Source organism: Rhinatrema bivittatum, chromosome 3, assembly GCF_901001135.1.
Source record: "Rhinatrema bivittatum chromosome 3, aRhiBiv1.1, whole genome shotgun sequence".
Classification (NCBI taxonomy): Eukaryota; Metazoa; Chordata; class Amphibia; order Gymnophiona; family Rhinatrematidae; genus Rhinatrema; species Rhinatrema bivittatum.
In genome coordinates this window covers 1,359,838-1,375,549 of record NC_042617.1, presented here as the reverse complement: position 1 = coordinate 1,375,549, position 15,712 = coordinate 1,359,838, and the positions used below count along the sequence as shown (strand labels likewise).

The 15,712-nt window shown below is 46.7% G+C and overlaps 1 protein-coding gene across 4 annotated transcripts in view; it reads right to left on the bottom strand.

The window, feature by feature from the left end:
* The window catches only part of KLHDC3 (kelch domain containing 3), a 243,539-nt gene that overhangs the window by 180,298 nt on the left and 47,529 nt on the right, over positions 1-15,712 (bottom strand). For all 4 annotated transcript variants that reach the window (XR_003855303.1, XM_029592785.1, XM_029592783.1 and 1 more), the window contains exon 5: positions 7,419-7,490. Coding sequence is in view for 3 of the 4 variants with exons in the window: in XM_029592785.1 (XP_029448645.1) it covers positions 7,419-7,490 (72 nt within the window). In the remaining variant the exon portion in view is untranslated. The remainder of the gene's footprint in view (positions 1-7,418; positions 7,491-15,712) is intronic.

Below are 15,712 nucleotides of genomic sequence, written 5' to 3'. Positions count from 1 at the left end.
GGATGCGTCCACCGTGAGGGCTCCCGAGAGCCCTCCACAACATCCATAGTGTTCTTCTTCTTTGGAGCAGACCTGCGGGTGGCCCTCCCCCGCGACGCCCCTCCGGCTGCGCTTACTATGCTCAAAATTGAAAAAAAAGAAAAGAATCCTGCGCCACAAAATCAGATGACAAGAACCCGAATCTGAAGAAGCCTCCGCGGTAGCCACTGGGGAACGAGGCCCCTCCGTGGGGACCCCCCCCCGCCGGACCCCGCTACGGAAAAAGCGCGGGAGGCAGAGCTGAATCCCCTGCTGGGAACCGAGCAACTTCGCGGCTGGGAATTAAAATGGCCGCCGCACTCGTACAGAGCAGGAAAGAAAACAAAAAACCTTGGGGCCTATCAGCCGAGCCCCCTCCCTGCGCGGCGGCGATCGCGCGGTTCAGGACCGGACCCCCCGAGGCGATCCGGGCACTCCTTCTCCACCCGTGAGACAGGAGCTGCAGAGACCTTGCCGCGATAAGTATGCGCGAGCCGAGCCGCAGGCCGACCCTCATGGCAGGCCGGCGATCGCGGCGAAAAACGGGCGGGAAACGCAGCGAAACAAAAAAATTTCAAAGTCGGCGACCTCCCTACTGCTACCGGCGCCCCCCCCCCCCCGAAACGGAGTGGAGACGCGAGGAAAACGGAGAGCCGGCACAACAAAAACAAAAAAACCCCCTTTTTTTTTTTTTTTTTTACACAGCTTGCAGCTGTCCTTGGTTCTGGAGCCCTTTTCCTGCAGGGGTGAGTGAACCGGGCTCCCCGGTGTCACCCCTGACGCTGCCACTAGCTCAGCCGGGTCCTCGACCCTGGCAGCGGCCTCAACCGGGGGAGGGTAGTCCCCTCAGGACCTCTCAACCCCCCTGGGAGGCAGGGCACCCAACTAAGAATTAAAAACAAAACCCAATTTAGTATACAAACTATTAGGCCGAACAAAACTAGCCCAAAAAACCAAACCTGACTAACCACCAGAATCAGGTCAGGCAGGGCTGTGACTGGACCTGCACCATCTACTGGAGACAGAGTAAGACTGAGGGGCTGTGACTGGCACAGGAGCATATATGGCTCCGCCCACAAGTTTTAGTCTGTCTCCATCTACTGGTGCGGAGTCACAACCCAGGTGTCCTGGACTGATCCTGGTACGTACAGGGAACAGGAGTTGGCAAGCTGACACCGCTGAGACCATACTTCTGGCCGATGTGTGGACTAAATCATACAGGCTTCCGCCACATATGCTACCTTGGCTTCTAGCTGGGTCGCTTCACCCCATTGCCAGCAGCAGAGGATGCCTGCTCCTGAGCCTTTGGACCCAGCAAAAACAGGTCCTCTGCATAAGGATCAAACAGATGGCTGTTCACAGTCTTAATGCTGAAACCTCAAAACAATCTCTTCAACTGGATCTCCAGCTTCTGACCTGAGCATCCGTCAGCACAGCAGATCCTGCCACCGGGCTAATAGTCTTCTTGGTGACTGCTGGAAAAACAGCATCCACCTTAGGCAACACCAAAAGCTGCAACGTATCCTTGGACAAAGGATATAATTTCACCATAGCCCTGGCCACCTTAAGACCCACTTCTGGAGTGTCCCACTCCCGGCTGACCAGTTTCTTAATTTTGTTAGATAACGGAAAAGCCTTAGGCAGACTTCGCAGGCTATCCAGCACAGGGTCCACCCCTTCATTATTTGACTGCTCCTGTTGCACCTTAATACCCAATTTTTTCAATAAACGGGGAATAAGCGGTCTCAATTCATCTTTGAGAAACAGCCAAGCCACTCGAGGGTCATCTCCCTCCACAATCGGAACCTCTTCCAGATCAGAGAAGTCCTTTGCTCCATCCCAGTCCAAACTGTCCTTACCGCCTGTTGGATCATCTCCTGGTCCATCCTGCAAATCATCAGAATCGTCAATCCTCAACTTATGCGGAATGGCCCAGCCCTAAACGGCAGAGAAGATTCCCTGGGCGGGGACCCTTTAGATCTGTTGGCACTCCACTGAGATTTCTGATTGAGGGACCATTTACTCCCGGCACCTCTTCTGGCCAAATAGACCTCGTGCAGCAGTAACACAAATCTGTAGAAGAATCTTCCACCTCATTGCCCCTGTTATCTGGTGAGGTCTCCTCCAACAGCCCCTCACCCCCTTCTCTTTCCCCGGTCTGTATCACCAGTAATAGTGTGGGTAGGGAGTCTCCAGACAATCGGGTGGCTTTTCTATCAATTCGCGCCCCCATGGAGGGTCCTCCCCCCCCGGCACATTCACTGCACAGAGCGACAATATTCAGCCATGGGCTTCTTGACTCGCAGGTGCGGCACAATTTCCTGCAGTCTCCAGCCTTCACCATCTGGACAGATGCGGGGCTCACACAGGGTCAGGCCTGCCATTCAGACAGCCAACCTGTCGACCTGACTACGGCACGAGTAATTGCTATGAAGAACTGCCCCAAGCAACGGGCACAGGAAGCATTTGCTGCCTCTTCTCCCCAAAACAGCTGCTATAAAACTGCTCCAACCAAAGGCTGCTTTAGCAGCTAGCTGATCCACTTTATTTATTTATTTATTGTTTTTAAAGCAGCAGCAGCAGCACTCCAAGCAATTTTCTCATAAAGTGAAAAGAAAGTTATACTTCCCTGTCTCTGGCTGAAGACCTGGGGGAGAACACCTCAGGCAGACAGAGAGAACCAGGACCCCTGGGAGCTGCGGGCTAGAGCCGAATTGGGATTGCTCACCCAGCTCAACCTGAGAGATGCCCAATGAAGAAACCTAACACCTCAGGGAGCTCCTCTTGTAATCTTCTTTTAACTGAAATTCCTGCAGGTTTACACCTCTACCATCTGCTGGAGACTGAGAAATACTGAGGGACTGAAGGTGGCACCTCTACCATCTGCTGGAGACAGAGAAATACTGAGGGACTGAAGGTGGCACCTCTACCATCTGCTGGAGACAGGGAAATACTGAGTGACTGAAGGTGGCACCTCTACCATCTGCTGGAGACAGAGAAATACTGAGGGACTGAAGGTGGCACCTCTACCATCTGCTGGAGACTGAGAAATACTGAGTGACTGAAGGTGGCACCTCTACCATCTGCTGGAGACAGGGAAATACTGAGTGACTGAAGGTGGCACCTCTACCATCTGCTGGAGACTGAGAAATACTGAGGGACTGAAGGTGGCACCTCTACCATCTGCTGGAGACTGAGAAATACTGAGGGACTGAAGGTGGCACCTCTACCATCTGCTGGAGACAGGGAAATACTGAGTGACTGAAGGTGGCACCTCTACCATCTGCTGGAGACTGAGAAATACTGAGGGACTGAAGGTGGCACCTCTACCATCTGCTGGAGACTGAGAAATACTGAGGGACTGAGGTGGCACCTCTACCATCTGCTGGAGACAGGGAAATACTGAGTGACTGAAGGTGGCACTCTTGATTAAGCAGTACTGCTTGAAAAGTGTTTAGTTCTCTGCCTCCATCTGCTGGTAGGGATGCAAAACCCATGTCTGGACTGATCTGGGGTATGAACAGGAACCAGGGTTAAAATCTCCTTGTAATCTTGGACAAGTCACTATCTCCCACTGCCTCAGTTACCCACTTAGAATATATGTTCTTTTGGAAAGGAACTAATTGTACCTAAATTGTAATAATGCAATAAGCTGTCATGCCCATCATTGGGGAAAAGTTATCATTAAAAATAAAGAGGAAGGAGAATGAGATAACATTGAAAGCCTGCCTCAGCTAAATGAAGGCTGGAGGGGGGGGGGGGGGGGGGGGGGGGTAACGAGGGGGTCAAACCTTGGCTGGAGAGAGATCCAGAATGAATGCACAATAGCCACTGCTATTACTAGCAACAGTAGCATGGAATAGACTTAGTTGAAATGAAGTTGGCCGTAGAGGCAAAAGCTCATAATAAAAACTTTTTTTTAAAAATATATCCGAAGCAGAAAACCTGCAAAGGAGTCGGTTGTACTGTTAGATGACCGAGGGGTTAAAAGGGCTCTTAGGGAAGATAATTTGTAGAAAGACTAAATGAATTCCTTGCCTCTGTTTTATACTAATGATGATGTTGGGGAGATGATTGTCAGCGGGTTAGGAAAACTGACTATCAATTTTACACGCATCCCGTTTTCCTAACCTGTGCACAGCCACGAGTTAGGAAAATGGATAATTTTTAATTGAGCGTGCCTTTTCCTAACCTGATTTCTAGCACACTTTTTTTTTTTTAAATGTTCTTTTTGTTCCTCCGACTTAATATCTCCACAATATTAAGCTGATGTAAGCACAAAAAAGCAGTATTTTCTGCTTTTCTGTACACTTTTTGGGGCAGTTCTGGGGCAGCTATTAATTTTGGAGAGTAAAAATGTGCATGTTGGGTACACTTTTTTTTTTTTTTTTTGCATCGGGGGAGAATAGCTAATAGCCTCATCAACAGCAGAGTTGCTTACCTAAGAACATAAGAAAATGCCATACTGGGTCAGACCACGGGTCCATCAAGCCCAGCATCCTGTTTCCAACAGTGGCCAAAACCAGGCCACAAGAACCTGGCAAGTACCCAAAAACTAAGTCTATTCCATGTAACCATTGCTAATGGCAGTGGCTATTCTCTAAGTGAACTTAATAGCAGGTAATGGACTTCTCCTCCAAGAACTTATCCAATCCTTTTTTAAACACAGCTACACTAACTGCACTAACCACATCCTCTGGCAACAAATTCCAGAGTTTAATTGTGCGTTGAGTAAAAAAGAACTTTCTCCGATTAGTTTTAAATGTGCCCCACGCTAACTTCATGGAGTGCCCCCTAGTCTTTCTACTATCCGAAAGAGTAAATAACCGATTCACATCTACCCGTTCTAGACCTCTCATGATTTTAAACACCTCTATCATATCCCCCCTCAGTCGTCTCTTCTCCAAGCTGAAAAGTCCTAACCTCTTTAGTCTTTCCTCATAGGGGAGTTGTTCCATTCCCCTTATCATTTTGGTAGCCCTTCTCTGTACCTTCTCCATCGCAATTATATCTTTTTTGAGATGCGGCGACCAGAATTGTACACAGTATTCAAGGTGCGGTCTCACCATGGAGCGATACAGAGGCATTATGACATTTTCCGTTTTATTCACCATTCCCTTTCTAATAATTCCCAACATTCTGTTTGCTTTTTTGACTGCTGCAGCACACTGAACCGACGATTTCAATGTGTTATCCACTATGACACCTAGATCTCTTTCTTGGGTTGTAGCACCTAATATGGAACCCAACATTGTGTAATTATAGCATGGGTTATTTTTCCCTATATGCATCACCTTGCACTTATCCACATTAAATTTCATCTGCCATATGGATGCCCAATTTTCCAGTCTCACAAGTTCTTCCTGCAATTTATCACAATCTGCTTGTGATTTAACTACTCTGAACAATTTTGTGTCATTTGCAAATTTGATTATCTCACTCGTCGTATTTCTTTCCAGATCATTTATAAATATATTGAACAGTAAGGGTCCCAATACAGATCCCTGAGGCACTCCACTGTCCACTCCCTTCCACTGAGAAAATTGCCCATTTAATCCTACTCTCTGTTTCCTGTCTTTTAGCCAGTTTGCAATCCACGAAAGGACATCGCCACCTATCCCATGACTTTTTACTTTTCCTAGAAGCCTCTCATGAGGAACTTTGTCAAACGCCTTCTGAAAATCCAAGTATACTATATCTACCGGTTCACCTTTATCCACATGTTTATTAACTCCTTCAAAAAGTGAAGCAGATTTGTGAGGCAAGACTTGCCCTGGGTAAAGCCATGCTGACTTTGTTCCATTAAACCATGTCTTTCTATATGTTCTGTGATTTTGATGTTTAGAACACTTTCCACTATTTTTCCTGGCACTGAAGTCAGGCTAACCGGTCTGTAGTTTCCCGGATCGCCCCTGGAGCCCTTTTTAAATATTGGGGTTACATTTGCTATCCTCCAGTCTTCAGGTACAATGGATGATTTTAATGATAAGTTGCAAATTTTTACTAATAGGCCTGAAATTTCATTTTTTAGTTCCTTCAGAACTCTGGGGTGTATACCATCCGGTCCAGGTGATTTACTACTCTTCAGTTTGCCAATCAGGCCTACCACATCTTCTAGGTTCACCGTGATTTGATTCAGTCCATCTGAATCATTACCCATGAAAACCTTCTCCATTACGGGTACCTCCCCAACATCCTCTTCAGTAAACACCGAAGCAAAGAAATCATTTAATCTTTCCGCGATGGCCTTATCTTCTCTAAGTGCCCCTTTAACCCCTCGATCATCTAACGGTCCAACTGACTCCCTCACAGGCTTTCTGCTTCGGATATATTTTAAAAAGTTTTTACTGTGAGTTTTTGCCTCTACAGCCAACTTCTTTCAAATTCTCTCTTAGCCTGTCTTATCAATGTCTTACATTTAACTTGCCAATGTTTATGCTTTATCCTATTTTCTTCTGTTGGATCCTTCTTCCAATTTTTGAATGAAGATCTTTTGGCTAAAATAGCTTCTTTCACCTCCCCTTTTAACCATGCCGGTAATCGTTTTGCCTTCTTTCCACCTTTCTTAATGTGTGGAATACATCTGGACTGTGCTTCTAGAATGGTATTTTTTAACAATGACCACGCCTCTTGGACATTTTTTACTTTTGTAGCTGCTCCTTTCAGTTTTTTTCTAACAATTTTTCTCATTTTATCAAAGTTTCCCTTTTGAAAGTTTAGCACGAGAGCCTTGGATTTGCACACTGTTCCTTTTCCAGTCATTAAATCAAATTTGATCATTTTATTGCAGATAGCTCACTATCCTTACCTTCCATACAGCTTTCATTAATTTTCCCACCCCATTCAGAGACACAGGTATCACAGAGTAGGTGATGGAGGAGAGACCATAACTTCTGGACCCCACTCCAGACACCCTTGTGATAGAAAAAGGGATACTAATGACAACATTACAAATATTACACTGAGCCCTAAAATACCTCCCATTAGGGAGGTTCAGATTGGAAACCAGAACAAGTGAGACTGCTTTTGATCCCTCCCAGAAACTACATAATAGCAGAACACGTCACCTTCATCGCACACACAGAACACAGAACAATCGACCAAGCATTAGAAATATGCAGACAGGGGGCATTTACATGCCAGTAGCTTACTGCATCCAGCAAGGATGCAGGTTTTTACAGCCTGAGTAAAGTAAAACCCGTGCTCCAATTTGCTCCAAATTTAGTATGGGTTTCTATTACATCGGCTTTTTTGTGTGTTACTTTGGCTACACATTTTCATGCTAATAAAGTTTCCTGAATTTGAAAAGGACAGGAAAGAGAGAAGAGAACTTCCCCTGATGGACATTTGATAGAAGAAGGGTCACATTTTCTGTGTGAGAAATACAGACACACACTCACTTTTGCGCTGATTAATGTCCACATCATGGTGCTGGTATCCAGTTTATGGATGTCATTAGAGAAACAGTCTGCCTAGAAGTCAAAAAGAAATAAAAACAGGAGGATTCACTGCCTGAAAAGAAAACAAAATACAGGAAAAGAGAGGGGGCAGAGTCCCATGTTACTGCAAAGTCTCGGCATGTCTCTGACATCCTCTTATCCCACATCCCTCCTGTCCAACCTCTGCCAGCTCTTCCCAATCCTATCATACCCCGTTATCCTCTCTCTCCCTGAATCCCCATGTCGCGCCCTCTTCATCCCATGCAATTCCCCAACCCTGATGGCTGTACATCATTCCTCCGGCTTTAGCACCGATCCTTCCACAACCCTGACGAGGACTGTTCTGAGGAGAAACTAATCCCTTGCCCTTCTAAAGCTGGGCTTATTGAATTCAGTGTTCAACATGAATTAAAATACATAAACCGATAAATAAAACAAAAAACATTAAATCTGACATATTTCAGCTAATTACAGCCTGCCTCAAGGTTCATAACTATTCTCTTCTCATGTCAGAACATCCTCGGCTGGGCTCGATGGATCCTACATGGCCCCATTGTCTTGTCTACTTTCAGTTTTGCTAGTTCCATAGCATCACCATTGTCTTCCACCTGCCCAAAAATGTGTGCTCCTTCTTCAGTGAACACTAAATAAAAGTAGTTGATCAATATTTCGGCTTTTTCATCCCATCTCCAGCCTTCCTCCTTCCTCTGTGCTGTACTGCCTGATTTGTGTCTTTGCTAGCCTTCCTGGCTTCCACAGAGCAGGTTAAAGAGAGGAACTCCCAGGGGCCATGCTTAGGTCAGGGGGATTTCCAGATGTAAAAATGCTATTTTACACCCAACTTACCTGCACAAAGTGGTGCAAAGTCTGCCAACCTGCTAATTTTCAAACAATAACTACCCAGCTAGTTTTTTTTAAAAAAGAGCTGCTAACATGCATGGAAACAATATCTGAGTTCTTGCAAGTACTTGGCTGTTTGAAAAGGAAAGGAGTATCATGATTATTGCATCTCATGCTCCTTTATTCCCTGTCCTCCTAATGGCTCCCCTCATACCATTTCAAGGATCATCTTTTTGCCCTTTCCTTTTCAGCTACCTTTTTTGAAAACCGTAACAGCCTCTTTTTCCTCTTCTTTTTATTTTAGATGTCATTTCCTTAAATCACAAAATGTAATATCAATATTTCTTCCCATATATACCCAATCCCAGCATGCCTCTCCTGACATGTCATGTCAGGAGAGGCATGCTAAGGAGGAAAAGATGAAATAAGTAATTGCTCTATGGAGCAACCGGGACACAAACCAACAAGAGGGGAAACTATTTTACACCTAACTCTTAATGGAACGTAGGATTTGTGCAAGGAGTAATGGTAGTGGGGCCGCTTAGCAATAGTGATCACAACACTATCAAACCTGACATAATGACTGGAGCTATGACAATAAGGAAATCCATTGTTCCAGCTTTTATCTTTCAAAAGGGAGATTATGATAAAATGAGGACAACAGAAAAAACTAAACAGTGCAGCTGCAAAGAGTCTACATCAGGCATGTGCATAGTTTAAAAATACATTCTTGGGATGGATCAAGTGGGGTGATGTGCTGAGGTGGACGTGCTTCCTGTCGGCTCCAGGCACATTGCTTAGCTGGCTGAAAAAACAAAGGCTACACTCAGCCTATGTTGATCGTGTATTTTATGCAGCGATCTCCCCAGCCGATGATCTCCAGAGCCGGCAAGAAGGAAAAAGAGAAAGGGAGGGCCGCGGAGCCTAAAGTGGCGGCAGCCCCGAGTGAAACAGCACCGGCACCTGCGAGCACTATAACTGTGGCAATCCTCAAAGACACCTTTGCGGAAGCTTTACAGGAGACATTATCAGGTATTTCCTCTCAACTATCTGAGGTGAGGACAGCGACAGCTGAATTTAACCCTCGCATCGAGCATATTGAGAGCCGAATATCGGCAGTGGAGGATGACATCACGGCAACTGCTGTGAAGGTCTCTAATCAGGAAAAGACCATGAGAGAATGCCTGGAAAAAATTGATGAACTAGAGAATAGGTCTAGGAGGGCGAACCTGTGATTCTTAGGCCTGCCTGAGGACATTGAGGATCGTAACCTGGGGGCGTTCTGGAAAAATAGCTCCCGGAGGCCTTGCAGGGTGGGCTGTGTGTAGAAAGGGCTCACAGGATAGGAGCGTGTGGCTCCGCAGACACCCGCCCACGGATCGCCATAGCATAAATGTTGAACTATAACCATAAGCAACAAATCTGGATGGCTTACCAAAAGAAATCTGAGCTCTTATTCCAAGGGCATAAAATTAGAATAACACAGGATTATTCGGTTAAGGTATCTCAGCAGCACCGGAAGTTCTCATCTGTCTGCTCGCAGCTGATAAATATGCAGATAAAATGTGCTCTTCAATTCCCGGCTACTCTAAGAATCTGGCACCAAGGGAAGGCACTTACTTTTCAAAACCCGGAGGAAGCCCGGACCTATGTGCTGCAAAAGAAGGGTGAGCGGATAGACATCTCTGCCAGCAGAGGGCGAAGATTAAGGTGTGTTCCATTTTTCTTTTTTTGAGAGGCAAAGTTCGATCACTGCAGCAACCTCAATGACTTGGAGAAGTTGAGTCAGGCTGACCCAACCAGAGTGGGTTATGCGGATTACAATCATCGGATGCAGGATCAGTCATTTTCAAGGAGATTGGCCATCGCTTATGCACATTTTCTCTGACAATTTTTACTTGTGTGTGTTTTTTGGGATATAGTTCCTTCTAGCCGATTATCGGGTATATGCATTAGTAATATTACTGTACTTAATTTAATAGGCGTGTGTAGCCATATGCAGGAGGCATTTGTGTCTTGATCTCTTGCTCTATAGGGGAGCGAGGTGCCTGATCCTTACTCTTCTCTTGCTATAGGAGAGGAGTTGATGGAGAGTACATCTTCCTTGGGGGGTTTTGTTATGATTTTTTTGGGGGATATTGGGCATTCAAGGGAGGGAGGTATGGGTGGGAAGGGTAGTTAGGGGAAGGAGACAGGCCATACAGAAAGGGGGCAACAAAGGTTAAACCAGAGGGGATTCAAAGAGCCGTTTCATTGTCAAGACAGGAAGACATGTTTGCTGAGCATGGGGAGAGAGGGGCTGGGATCTCTCCTCATATGGTACGGTTTCCACTGGCTCTCATGTACTAGTGCATCTCAGGGGATAACATGATTAAACTAGTTTCTTGGAATATACATGGATTGGGTTCACCCAAAAAAAAGAAAGTGTTAACACATTTAGAAAAACTGAAAGTAGAAATAGCATGTCTGCAGGAGACATCTCACTGAGAAAGTGGCAAACTAAAAAAGACTGGGTGGCTACTTCCATCTTTTCCGCAGCTCAAGGTCGAAAGGCTGGGGTGGCGATCCTCCTTCACAAAAATGCAGATTTCTCAGTAGGAAAAACTATTCTAGATCCAGAGGGTCGTTATGTAATTGTTGTTGGGAAATGGAGGGACAGAAATGTTACCATATGCAAGGTGTATGCCCCAAATGATCCTCCTCTAACATTTTTTCAAAAGCTAATGAATGTGTTAATGGCAAATTCAGTGGAATCTCTATATATTGCTGGAAATTTCAATGGGGTGCATAACTCCTCCCTGGATCGATCTCCGGCTAGTCATAAATATAAGAACATAAGAACATGCCATACTGGGTCAGACCAAGGGTCCATCAAGCCCAGCATCCTGTTTCCAACAGTGGCCAATCCAGGCCATAAGAACCTGGCAAGTACCCAAACACTAAGTCTATTCCATGTTACCATTACTAATGGCAGTGGCTATTCTCTAAGTGAACTTAATAGCAGGTAATGGACTTCTCCTCCAAGAACTTATCCAATCCTTTTTTAAACACAGCTATACTAACTGCACTAACCACATCCTCTGGCAACAAATTCCAGAGCTTTATTGTGCGTTGAGTGAAAAAGAACTTTCTCTGATTATTTATTTATAGACTTTTCTTTGCCGACATTCGTGAGGCACATCATAGTCTTAAATGTGCTACTTGCTAACTTCATGGAATGCCCCCTAGTCCTTCTATTATTCGAAAGTGTAAATAACCAATTCACATCTACTCATTCAAGACGTCAGGCACATAACACCTGACGTTTGGGTGGAGTGGCGTATATGTGTAAACACCTGGGTCTCCTAGATGTCTGGTGGGTTCTCTAGCCGACAGAGGAATTTCACTTATTTTTCTAGGATCGATTACATACTCATGGCACGGGAAGCTTTCTTCCTCATCGAGGGAGCTACTATCAAACACCCCGTGATCTCAGACCACTCTCCTATTTCTCTCTTTACGGATCGGGGTGGGCACAAGAGATAAAAAGATATGGTGATTTAATGAAGAAAAGAGGATTTATATTCAGACAACAACCAACAAGGACTGAATTGCACAGGCTGGGTAAACAAGCATGGGAGTAGCTTGCTTATTAAGGCGGTTACTACCCCTAAACAATTAGCTAGATACTTCACGTAGATGCAGCTCCAGCACTGCTATCTATATGGAGAGCGGGGGTGGCATTTCTTATGTTCCCTTGGTAATTTCTCCTTCTGGACATCTTCCTAGATGACACCAACACCTGCTGCACCCCCGACGACAAATGCAAACGATTCAATATGCTCCTTTCAATCTCCAAGCAGTGAGATGAAGCGAGGAGTGCATGGGATGAAGTAAGGAGCCCCGGTTCTGAGTAAGAAGGTTCAAGCTGTCGCCCAGGGGAATGGGTGGGGTGATGGAGAGACATACCAGACAGGCATACCATGGCTGCCTCGGCCAGGCAGGCGCTATCAGAATGAAGTTTGCTACGACCGCAATACACTTCTGCATGGTCTTGGAGATCAGTGGGATTGGTCGATAAGCCTATAGGAGACCTTCCGTCCACGGCACAAGGAATGCATACTGCCCAAACTGGCCCTTGTAGGGGGTAGACCAAACAGAACTGGCACACCTTCCTGTTGCTAAGCGTGGTGAAGAGGTCCATTTGGGCCAGCCCCACATTGCAAAGAGCTGGTCTGCCATGTCCTCGAAGAGCCCACTCGTGGGGATGGAAAATCCTGCTCAGTCAGCTGTGGCATTTGCCACGCACAGGAGATATGTTGCCTAGAGGGAGATGGCATTCTCTTCTGCCCAATCTAGGAAGCAGACCGCTTCCCTGCACAGGATCTAGGAACCAGACCCTCCTTCTTTGTTGACGCAGAACATGGCCACCTGGTTGTCTGTGTGGATCATTACCATCTTCCCCTTTAGGAAGATCGTGAGCATCAGAAGTGCATATCTTATCGCTCGTAGCTCCAAGAGGTTTATCTGCTGGCGGCGCTCCCACATGGACCATAGACTGACTCTGTACCTTTTTGAGGTGGGCCCCCCAGCCCCTGGTAGAGGCATCCGTAGTCTGTATCACCCCGTGGGCCAGAGGTTTGAATGGCACCCTGATCACCAGAGCTGCTGGGTGCTACCACCACTCTAAATCCTGTCGCATAACTGGGGTCAGGAACCCACTGCTGGAGAGCAGTTAGGAGAACTGAGTCAGCTGCGATTTGAGGCCCTACTATAGTTGCCACATGTGCAAATGAGTGTATGGCATCACAAACCGCTGCCATGTGACTGAGCAAGATGAGGATCAGGTGCGCCGATGCAGATGCTTGAACCCACAAGTCCCGCTGCCAGGTCCTGAAGTGTCTCGGCCTTGTCTGCCGGCAGAAACGCTTTTCCCAGAACAGTGTCTATCCGGGCTCCGATGAACTGTAGTAGCTGTCTAGGATGGAGACTGGACTTCTCATAGTGGAGGATGGACCCCAGTCCCTCTAAGCAAAATATAGTCTGCAAACTCTCCTGGAGAGAGTGGAAGGATGAGTTCTATTTGCTTTTCATTTTTTCTCCCATTCATTTCTATGGCCATTAAAGTCTATGGAGAATAACAGGTTCTCCAAGCTCTCAGAGAATGAGTCAAATCTCTGGAGGCTAGAATGGCAGACCTTGAGGATCTGAGGCAGACAGAGGTTTATAGATGAGACTTTCAGGGACATAGTAGCCAAGTCCCAACTCCAGACTGGCAGCCCTGGTGCTACTTTGTATGTGGGTGTATGTGGCAGTTAGTGTAACTTGGATGTGGATATAGTTATAACTGGGTTTAAAAAAGGTTTGGAGAAGTTCCTAGAAAAGAAATCCATAAACTGCTATTAATCAATAAGGAATAGTATCTTGGGATCTATAATGTTGGGGTACTTGCCAAGTACTTGTGACTTGGACTGGCCACTATTGGACACAGGATGCTGGATTTGATGGACTCTCAGTCTGACCCAGTATAGCATATCTTATGTATGCTACCAGAAGCCAGTTGTCTAGATACGGGAACAATTGAATTCCTTTCCGTCTGAAGTGAGCCACTGCTACCGGTGGGCATTTTGTGAAGACCCTCAGGGCTGAGGATAGGCCAAAGGGGAAGTCCTTGTATTGGTAGTGTTGTGAGTTGACTTGGAAACATAGGAACTGCCAAGAAGAGCGGTGCATGGGAATGTGAGAGTACGCATCCTTTAGGTGCAGAAAGCACATCCAGTCATTGGGTTGAAGGAAAGGAAGAATTGTTTTGAAAGAAGTCATTTTGAACCTCTCTCCACAGGAACCTGCTGAGCTCCCTCAAGTCTAGGATCAGGTGTAGACCCCCCCCTGACTTCTTAGGAATGAGGAAGTATTGGGAGTAGAAACCCCGCACTGCTGACGCCAGGGCAACCGCTGGATGGCACAATGATGGAGGTGTTGTACCTCCTCCTGCAGCAGTTGCCCCGTTGGCAACAGATAGGCGCTGCTGGATAAAGTGCGGAAGCGATGGGTAAGTCCCAAAGTTGAGGCAGTAGCTATACTTCACAATGTTGAGAACCCAACTGTCCGAGGTGATCTCCTTCCAGGCGTTGTAAAAAGGTTGAGATCTTGCCTCCCACAGATGGCAGTAGTGATGGCCCTGTCACCCTAAAAACCCTCTTGGCTTTTCGGGGCAGTGAATTGCAGAGGGTGCTGCAGGCGTTTGTTACGAGGCCTACTATGCACTTGCTGTTGCTGCGGCAGTGGTCTGGAAGGTGGCGGGCGGTAAGGCTGTTATGAAGAGAGCTTCGCTGTAATAACTTCTGCAAAAGCTGGGGTAGAACCTCCTGCCTGATGAGGGTTGATCCTCTGGAGCCACCAGCGACATCACCGCCAAATTCTGCTCCTTCACGAGGGATACTGTTTCCCGCAGCTTGTTGCCAAATAGATTGCCTCTTTTGCATGGTAGGTCAGCTAACTTCTCGTGCACAGCCTCTTGAATAGCACTGGTCCACAGCCATGTTATCCTCCGGGCTGCTATCGCTACAACTGAGGTCCGGGCCTAACCCTAACAAAAGCCTCACACTGTGCGCAGTAGGCGACAAACCCTCTTCCATGTCATAGTACAATTGGGGCAAAACAGCATCAGTGCTGCGGGATGAGCTCCACTCGCGGCAAAGATGAAAGCCCTAGTGAGAGTGAATGTATGTGTGTGAGAGGAGAGGGAGAGAGATGTGAGAGAAAGGCGAGGAGAGGGAGAGGGGTGTGAAAGAAAGGAGAGGGGAGTGTGAGAGAAAGGAAAGGGTATGCTTGAGTGTGGGTGCCAGAGAGAGGAAACCTATATGAGGAGGGTGTGTGTGTGTGTGAGCTTGGGAGCTCGCGTGTATGAAAAAGATTGTGTGTATGTGAGGGTGCTAGACTGTGTGAAGGAACTGTGTATGTGTGAAACAGAGCCTTTGTGAAGGACTGCATGAGAGAGAGACATAGGTAGCCTGTGTGAGGATGTATGTGAGAGAGAGAAAGGGAGCTTGTGTGGGTGTGTATGCAAGAGAGAAGGACCCTGTATGAGGGTGTGTGTGTGCGGGACAGTGAGGGAGCCTGATTAAGGGTGTGTATGTGTACTAGAGAGATGGAGCATGTGTGTGAGAGAGGGAGGGACAGAGGGAGCCTGTGTGAGGGGCAGTACTGAGAATGGGGTCAAACTCTGGGACTGGCCATAGAGTGGAAGAAGTCAAGCCTAGAGGTGGAGGGGAGAGATACTGGCAGGTGGAGGAGTTGGGGCCTGAGAGGGCAAAGTGGCCAGGGGAGTAGGGAGAGCGAGTGGAAGGGACACTCTTACAGTGAATTTCGAGGAAAATTCTGCATCTCTTTTTTCTGTATTAATTTAAAATGTAATTACTTACAGACTGTCATGT